Raw genomic sequence first — 9,652 nt, forward strand, 5'->3', positions numbered from 1 at the left:
GAAGAACTCCTGACCTGGATTTCAATTTCATGACTAACATCTGTCTTTCCAATAGAGTGGATTAAATCAATGCAACCAGTGTGATACATTTTAAATTACTCAAAGTTCAATTAATTTTCTATGAGCGTATGCCCCATATGTTGTGCTGCCAAAATAGGTCACTGGGCCAAGAGCTCAAAAGTAATTTAAATAAAGGTTTAAAGCAATGAAAAGAGGAAATGACATATATTTACATTACCATGAGACCTTCTTTAATACTTTGAGGAATAAAACTGCCATGAAGCAATGGGATCAGGAAGAAGTTTTGCCGCTGGGGATCTCATTTTCAGCAGGGACACCCAGACACCACGTTGGCCTGACGCAGCAGAGGGGATTTGGCAAAGCACAGGAGCAGCGCAGACAGACGCGGTGGAGGGGGAGCACTTTGTGGGCTGCCTTTGCAGACGAAGTGCAACCCTGCTTTCAGGCACCCCCAGCACCATGGCAGGCTGCAAAACCTACATGAGACCAAATATTCGGGCAGTATGTCTTCACTGACCTCTCCTCCCCGTCCCTTCCCCTGACTCCCATTCCTGAAGCTTCAAGAGATGCACCAGAAGTCAGGGAAGCTGGAGATTTTATTGCATCAGGAATAAAAAATGGACCCTGAGGTGTGCAAGTGGGAGACTCTAATCTCCTCTCCTACATGGCGGCTTTCACCTGGTTGCACATGACAGAATCACACTTGTTGGAAAGCCCCAGTGGGAGCAGGTCCTCTGCAGCTGAGCCCCAAGCAAGCCCAGCCCCCCTCCTGCTCGGCCCCCTGCCCGGGGCTGTGCTTCAGCCCCCCAGACCCCCACGGGGCTCACTTGGCATCTCACAGACAAGCAGTATGTAGGGAAACCTGCACGAGTCCATACAGTGCAGTGGGAGATGCAGCTGCTTGGCGCAGAGGGCTCTGGCAGACCCAAGACATCCCTCTTCACGCAGGGGGTTGCCCTTTCCTCCCACCCACCCTGAGAAGCCTGTGCTGACAAGCAGGCTGAAGTGTCTCTCTTTTATCCACACCCCACTGAAGAAAACTTGAGGAGACAGAAACACGAGGAAGAGGAGGATGAAAGATCTGCAAAAAGGCCACCCTGGGTTGTAACCCTTTCGCCAGTCAGAGGGGTGGCTCTCCTGGGCATACAGCCTCTGGCAGCATCCGCCCCTAAGCGAGGGTGAATTTTGAGGATTGGGGCACTCACATGTTTTCTAATCATGTTTCCCCCTAACTCATGCTGTCCCGTGCTTTCTGAAAGAAGGACAAGCATTTCTGGGGACCTCCTCTGGAAGACGGTGGAAAGGAGAGAGGAGCACCCAGTGCTTGTGCTGGGTATGGCGGGATGGGAACAGGGCTCACTTTCCAGCGTGGTCATCTGAGATGACCCTTGGGGACACAGAGATGCTGCTGCCCAGCCCTGCCATCTCACCCGCAGCATCACCAGACTCCTCGGGGCAATAAAGCAATTTTTAACACCCCGAAAGGAAATTTCCCCTGCGGGTACGCGTTCCCTTAGCGATCACACACACAAAAAACCTCCTCGGCCGGGTGTCCCGATCCCTGGGCTCGGCTCCTCCGCTCCGGTCGGGGCTCCGGCGGGGCACGGCTCGCTCCCGGGCTGGGAAGCGGCAGAGCCGGGCAGCGCTGCGCGGCCCCCGCCGGCCGGCCATTAACGCGCATTTCCTGGCTGGGGCGATGGCAGGCGGCCGGGCAGCACTTTCCCTTCCCCAGCCAATTGCATCTTCAATCCGTATCGGAGGATCGCGGGGTGTGAGGCGTGGGAGAGCCCGGGGCCGGTGCGGCGGGCGCCGGGGGGGGAGCTGCCACCAGCCCCGGCGCCGCGGCAGGAGCGGGAGGAAGAGGAGGGAGAGAAGCGAGGAAGAGGCCTGGGGCGGGCAGCCCCCGGGGTCGGGCCCCGCTGGCCGGCCCAGCCGCTTAAATGCAACCCCTGGGGCATCGGCTTCTCTCTGATGAGACCGCTCCAGGGCTGCCGGGGACGGGGCGTCGTCGTGGGGACCGTCACCCTCTGCCTGGCTGCCGGGTGGGCTCTGCAGAGTAAGTGTCCCTTTCTTCCCTCCGCTTCCTCCCCCGGCCCCTTCCTCCTCCTCCTCGTCCTGCTCCTCGCCGAGCGGACCCCGCGCTACCCCCGGCTCAGTCCCAACCCCAGCGCCCGGCGTCTGCGCGGGGCGGTGCGGGGGCCCCGGCCGCTCCCCCGGGGCTCCGGCCGCATCCGCCGCCGCTGGGCTGCTCCTAACCCGGCCTTCGCCAGGGGTGCCCGGAGAGCTGCTGGGGGGAGTGGGGACGGGACTTATGGGGGGCTTAGGCGGGCGTCGCTGCTCCCTGCGGGCTGGAAGCGATCTGAGGAGCCTTGTCCCCGCTCCTGCTGCTCGGAGGAAGCGGGGGAGCTGAGCGGTGCCAGCCCGGGGCTGCAGCCCGGCCGTCCGAGCCCCGAGTAGCCGCCGTTCCCCCTTGCTTTCCCGACACCGGAGGGGACACGGCAAGGAGGAGGAAACAAATCCCGGTTAACTAGCCCGAAGGGCTTCGGGTCACGCTGGGGAACGCAGCGGTGAAGAGGGAAGGTGGATTTCAACCCAGCACCCCACGGGGGGGCGAGTGGGGATGCGGCAGCACGCAGAGACCCAGCCGGTCCTCTGCAAGCGAGGGCTAGAGGAGGCTGCAGCCAGCCCCCACGCCTGGGAATTGGGGTGGGTATTGCCACCAGTGGGTTTGGTTTGGACACATCACTCCATCTCCTTCATCATCAAGGTGACGCACTAGCAGGACACTGCAGGGCGGAGGGACTGCCCCTAGAGTTTGAGAGCTGCATTTTAGAGCTGTCCCCCCCATTTTAGAGCTCCTGTGTGGCAGCCTCTCGCTCCAGCTCTTTCCCACCCGCTCCCCAGCACGCTGCAGACCCGACTGCGTTGCTACGGCCAGGTCTGGTACACAGAGCCAGCCACGCTTACAACTTGACTCTCGGCCAGGTGAATACTTTGGAGTGCAGCAGCATGCCCGGGTCAGCAAACTCACCGGTACCCTCTTCACTGGGCGTGAAGGGTCTGGTTTTGCAAGCAGCAGAGCGCAGTGGCCTTGCGCAGGGCGCTGCAGGTGGGGTGATGTTTGCTCTCAAGGCTGATGCAGCTCTGTTTGGATTAGACCGGTTCAGGTGATCTAGGCGAACTGTGTATTAAAAATATTTTTGAGTGGTTATTGCATTGCCTTTTTTGGCTTTGCTTGCTGGGTAAGGACAGAACATGTTTGCAAAGAATTTGGTGGAAGAATTTTTACTTTTTTTTAACATTTACCTTGCAATCACATATTCAAAACAAAGCCATGCCTTTATCAAAACATAAAAGGGTCACCGTGGTGAGACACTCAGCCCCTGTCTAGTCAGAAACAGAGCAAAAAGCCTTTAAATAAACACATGGAACAGAAAACAATTAGAACAATTTGCAGCGATTACCAGAGGTTCCCGTCTGTTCTGTTCCTCTAGCTGGCACAACCCCCTTTTTCACAGCTCTGGCCAGTCTCTCCTGCATGCAGGCTGAAGGCAGACCCAGCTTAGCAGAGGGTCCATGGGGCTACCTGGAAAATGTGGTGCCCCTGCAAGGGGACGAGCATGACAAGATGTCCACAAAGGGGGAATCCCAGGAGTGTTCTTTTGGGAAAAGCCTAGATCCTATCTAGGGCAACAAAGATGGTGAAGGGTCTAGAGGGGAAGACGTATGAGGAGAGACTGAAGTCCCTTGGTTTGTTCAGCCTAGAGAAGGGGAGACTGAGGGGAGACCTCATCACGGCCTACAGCTTCCTCACGAGGGGGAGTGAAGGGGCAGGCGCTGATCTCCTCCCTCTGGTGACCAGTGACAGAACCCGAGGGAACAGAATGAAGCTGTGATGGGGGAGGTTGAGGTTGGATATCAGGAAAAGGCTCTTCACTGAGAGGGTGGTCGGGCACTGGAACAGGCTCCCCAGGGAATTGGTCACAGCACTGAGCTTGACTGAGTTCAAGAAGTGTCTGGACAACGCTCTCAGTCATATGCTCTGATTCGGCTGGTCCTGTGTGGAGCCAGGAGTTGGACTCAATGATCCTTATGGGTCCCTTCCAACTCAGGATATTCTATGATTCTATGATTCTATCTGGTTAAAAAGATAGAGTGGCTGGGGCTTTCTCCTGTGCTGGTCCCATAGGTGAGGACCTGGGAATCAAACCAGCTTCTTGAGCTTCCCTGCCTTACCTTGACCAACAGAGTTTCTGATTTCTGCTAGAGATCCCCAGTAGAGCAAAGTCAGCTTGTAATTCATTTACTCATCTCTCCCCATTTGTGGTTGCTCTGGGGTTTTGGCCATGGGGGGGGGTTTCTTATTTTTTGATAAGATTTTTGGAGATTTTTTTTTTCTTTGCCTTTTTTAACCATTCTTTTCCCTGAAGACTCTGCAGAACCTCCAAGAGCATCCCCAGCAGTCCTGCTGTGCACTCCTTCAGCATAGCTGAGGGTCTCATCCTCCCTCCCCACTGGGTTACAGACATTTGAGCTCAGCACTGTTTTATCAGTTCTGCTCTTGCAGTTGGGCTGTACCCACAGCACAAGGGAACAGCAGGTGGACTGCTCCAAGCCAAACCAGGAAAAGGCATTCAGCAGTGAGGTTTAGTCTGTGCTTTATCTGCCTTTTGTCTGGTTTGATTTTTGCGGGTAGATAACAGGATTTCAGTCTCTAGCCAAGTGTCTCAAACATGCCACTAATTATCAAAAAAAAAAAGAAGTGTGCCAATTGAAATTCAGATATTTGGTGTTCATCCAAATCTTCATGCAGAAATGCCCCCACACAAGCAGAAATTATTGCAGTTACACATTAAACTAAATGGTCACTTCAGTTTCACAGTATTAGGAAAGCTCCATAATCACATCAGTAGGAACTAGGTGAGAATTAAATATTCTTTCATGTGCATTTTTCCCTGGAAATCATCAGAAACATAAAGTCCCTGACTTCACATGAAACTGTACCTTTGATTGCATGCAATTTATCTGCACTGGCATAAAACTGGCTGCCTTTATGAAACTGTTGTCTCAAACGTTGATTACGCATCCTGAAAACATGACGAAGTTCTTGCCAAGTCCTCACATACTTAAGCCTGCTACAGTTCTTGCTTTTGGGGTATGGTAATTAATTAATATAGTAGGTTACCTCGTCCATGGCGATTAAACTTTCCATTTAAATGCAGGATTTTAAAGGAAAGCCAGTTACTGATGAATACAAAAGCATTGCTCAGTTTTCAGAAAATGTTCTGCTCCCTTACCCAAAAAGACTCTTCCAAACTCTCTCCTCTTGGGTATTGAAACACTGAAACACATGCAATTAGTTGTCCTGTATGGTGGAAACATTTCTCCTGGCTATCACCGATTAAAAATGTGTATTTAGTCTTTAATTTAGGTATGTATGTTCCTTTTATGGTCAGCAGAAAGAAAGAGAAACTGCAAAGCATAATCCCCCCCCCCCCCCCCTTAAAACAGACCACTGAGACAGGTAGGATGAATCACGCCACAGAGGTCCCATCCTGCCCTGGATGGTTGGTGCAGCATCACCTCCACACTCATCACTCTCCTTTGTCTTTCAGCTCCCCAAGGAGTATCATTAGTTGTCCCACAACCCAACATCAACGCAACAGTGGCACAAAACATCCTCCTCTCAGTTGAATACTCTTGCAGAGGCGTCGCCACCATTGAGTGGAAGCATGTGTCGAGCTGGGGCACCACCAAAATTGTTGAATGGAAAAGTGGGAATTATGTCAACATATCCATGGTCTACAAGGACAGAGTGACTACTTTTGAAAATGGCTCTATACAGCTTCTGAACGTGGGCATGAGAGATGCTGGCTACTATTTTATCACTGTAACGGAGGAGTATGGAACCAACACCTATGGCACCATCATAGTCAACGTTTATGGTACAAACTAGATGAGAGTTCTTGGCTTTACCCTGTGTTTAAAGGTTAATCTGCTCGTAATCAGTTTTATTATATTAATTCTTTTCTGTTCTCCCTGCAGAGATTATCTATGAAGATTTACATTTTGTAGCAGTTCTCTTTGCATTTCTCGCTGCAGTATCTGCCATTTTGATCTGCTTTGTGTGGCTGTGTAATAAATCTCTGCATCTATTTCAGAAGAAGACGACACACAAACTAACAGGTATCTCTCTAAGACTGCAGTTAAGGTATAGGGTTTTCAATCTGAATCTTGAGCCTAAAATTCACTTTTGATATGAGCCATAAAGGTGCTAAGGAGGGACCCTGAGAAACAAGACTGGAAGGGCTCAGTTCAGCTAGTTTGTTCAACTCTTTACTAGCTGAGGCAACTGAATAATAGGTATTTAGTTGCAGAATGATCCACAGGACATCTACCTTATACATTTAGTATCAGAAACCACAAAACACTTCCCAACATTGCTAACTGCAAAACTTAGGGAGTAAAGGCCAGAGCTGCAATAACCCTTCATCAGAGGGCAGGAGACAAAGTCAAGAGCATCAGTGCTCTAGGGACCTGCACCAGAAGGGTATCTCCTACGGGAAAATACTCAAATGGCCCTTGGGAGCAGCCCCCACCTCACTTCGTGGAGGACTGCACCCTTCCGTCTCCTCTCAACCCCCCCTTTCTGTCCTCACGTTTGATCCAGTTGCGGACTCCAAAGAACACTAATACCAAAACCAGACTCCTAACACACACCAAAGACACCGGTCATGAAAAGCAGATCAAGGGAGCACAAGGGCTGCACTGAAGGGAACAGTCACATATTAGAGAAGAAATTTGCAAGCCACAGCCAGGGATATTCGGCCTAGGCAGCAAGCCAAGGTGCCACGCTACGGGCCTGGGCGCAAGCTCTGGGCACATCCTTGGAACGGGAGGTTTCTTTTACCACTTCAAAACATCTCAGGCGTTTACCTCCCTTCTTTGTAAGTGCAGATCCACTAGTTGTTTCTTGCCCTGTAGGTAAAAGGTCTGTGTTTCTTCTCTAATAAGCGCTGCTTAAGCTGTTAGATTACAACAAGCAGCCTAAGTATCAGTATTTTACTAGACTAACACAGATATTCAAGAATCCTAAGGGTCATGGCCCAGACATACTGTCAATTCTGCAAAACCTCATACAAGAAGAGATGAATTTGGCTCAATTCTGTCACTCACCTACAGCTCTAAGGGCTGCTGCTGTTTCCATGGTGCACACACTGCTCATAAGCTTCTGTAGCTACTGAAAATTTTCCTATCATGCCAGAAGATAGAGGCTCTTGTTTGGATAAAACCTCTTCTTCCTCCAGTTAAAGCCTGTCTCCGTACAGAACTGAATTGAATACAGTTATTTTACAGAGTTCAGGAAAACCACAGTTCTGGAGACTTGTTCTGTCATCTCCCAGAACATGATCCAAAGCAGGGACCTAGCTTCTGCCCCAGTTCTACCTTAGAAGAGCCCTCCTTTCAGAAGTCATGAAGAGAGGTATAAGACGGGCCCTATGGACTTTAGTTTTCATAGTGCCTTTAGTCTTCCATTGGAAGAAATCAGTGTCACTTTAAAGATCGTGAGGGACTCTTTATGCAGTTAAGTATTTTGAAAAGATCCACTAAAAACCTAACTGTAGATGAGTAAGCTTGAGCTAATATTAAAAAGTTCAAAATGTCTTGGCTATTAACACAGCATTGTTAATTTTGGAACACTGGCCTTCCAATCCATTTCCCAATCAATAATAATATCCTTATCTTTGCAGCAAGTACAACTGAAGAGATTGAATTGGAAACCATTGAGTGTTAGCCAAGCACTGTCTCATAACAAAAATAACAATTCTACCTCAGGAGAAAGTACTGGCAAAGAAAGTGGGAAGAAACCTAAAAGGTAAAATGTTTGTGATTACTGTAGAAACATCCTGACTTGCAAATTAATTAGACATTAAATCAGCAGAATCTGATGGAGCTGTTTTGACCTGTTAAGTTTTCGGCTCTGCTAAGCAAGGTCAAAGTAAAAAAAAATACGCTTTCATGCTAGGCACGATCACATTTTTGTGGCTAATTAATAAAATCTACAGCCTCTACTAGTCTTAAAAACAGCCAACCAACCAACCCTCTAAGATCAACTCATAAAGGAAATGATCATGGTCTTGAAGGATACCTGTATTTTGGGTACAGCAAGTCTCCTATTACAGGCAGAGCAGCCATTAGCATTCTTCAACATAATAAATTCAATGTCTAATTACAGTATTACATTAAAATATTAATTGCAAGGATTGAATCCTGTTTATTGCACCTATGCTGCTACTTTTGGGCATAAGAAATTTCCTGAAGCTCTGAAGACAAACTAATTCTTCGTGAGACAAAACCGACTTTGAAACAATGCCGAGCTGGCCAAAGGTCCCCCACTCATGTTTCCAACTGTTTGCACTGCCCCGGGGATACTAACACACATTTTATGACATTACTAGAGAAGGCTGTTAAACAAGGAACCACGCACAGGCACCGAACAGGACGCCGTCTATAATGATTAGAGGGTCAGATAAAATACTGACACATCACACCAGCGGGGTTGCAAAATACTAAACTGTTTCATTTTGAAAGGTGTTGAGTCCTTTACAAACTTAGCCCACTGACGACTAGTCTATCTGGGAAGAAAAGTTAAACTTTGAAATTTAGTATTTACAAATACAGTTCTGAAATCGCTCTTGTTGAGAAGCCACCTTTGCTTTCCTACGTTGTAAGAAAATGTGAAGTTATCTAACTAATGTTTTCTTGAACCTGCATATTGCACTTATGTTTCCACTGGTAGATCTGCTGAGTGGAATAACATTTGCTTTTGTGAGTGAGACAGCACTAAACTGGCCGAGCTTCAAATTGTCCTGTTTTGCTTTTGTAACAAGAAGAATTTTGCAGTGTGAAATAAACTCTGAAAATGTAAGAGACCATGGACTAGTCTGTGTCTGCAGATTGCCACGTGGCTTTTTGACCCAAACTGCTGCTGCTGCCGCCTCTCACGCTTCAGCTCACTTGTTTGCAAAAACCTTTTACAGGACAGGCTGACAGAGCTTCCCCTCTGGCCAGGGACTATGATGCTCGGGTGCAGAGGTACCACGGGTTGGATTTGGAAAAACAGAGAATTTCTCACCAAGTGCATAACGATGCAGGGAGGTGCCAAGTAGGCTTTTCCCAAAGCACGCTGCACACGGTACCTGTAAAAAGTCATGCCGGGATTGAATTTGTAGTAGAAAGGGCCTCTCACCCACTCATAGATTCAGGTACCAGATTCAGGTGGTTGCTCCTTCCTGCATCTAGAATAATAGGTCAAAAGAGGTGAGAAATTAAAAAAAAATAAACAATCCCAGCCACAGCACAGCTTGGCAAAGTAAGGGTTTGTTCTAATTCTTCACTTTAAGTATATATTACCAGTCTTCTGTATCTTTGAGTGAACTAAGCTTTGACAACACAGAAGTGCGCCTGTTTCATCATCAAGCTGGAAGTACTTTGTAAAGTATCCATGCAGCATATGGAAAACATTTTTTTTCCTGTTTATCTATTCCAGATTTTTTTTTAAGCCCTAAATTTTAGGACTTGAATGTGAAATTATTCATTAGGCTGAGCTGAGTGTATACATATATAGCAG

The 9,652-nt window shown here is 48.7% G+C and overlaps 1 protein-coding gene across 1 annotated transcript; it reads left to right on the forward strand.

Annotated features, from left to right (window-relative positions):
- The first annotated feature begins 1,838 nt into the window (after positions 1-1,838).
- On the forward strand, positions 1,839-8,952 carry VSTM5 (V-set and transmembrane domain containing 5). Its single transcript, XM_075742384.1, has 4 exons — positions 1,839-2,077; positions 5,637-5,966; positions 6,067-6,207; positions 7,773-8,952. Exons 1-4 carry the CDS (start codon positions 1,993-1,995, stop codon positions 7,814-7,816), a joined length of 600 nt encoding a protein of 199 aa, XP_075598499.1. The 5' UTR covers positions 1,839-1,992; the 3' UTR covers positions 7,817-8,952.
- Positions 8,953-9,652: the final 700 nt, after the last annotated feature.

This window comes from Balearica regulorum, chromosome 1, assembly GCF_011004875.1.
Source record: "Balearica regulorum gibbericeps isolate bBalReg1 chromosome 1, bBalReg1.pri, whole genome shotgun sequence".
In the NCBI taxonomy this organism is placed as follows: domain Eukaryota; kingdom Metazoa; phylum Chordata; class Aves; order Gruiformes; family Gruidae; genus Balearica; species Balearica regulorum.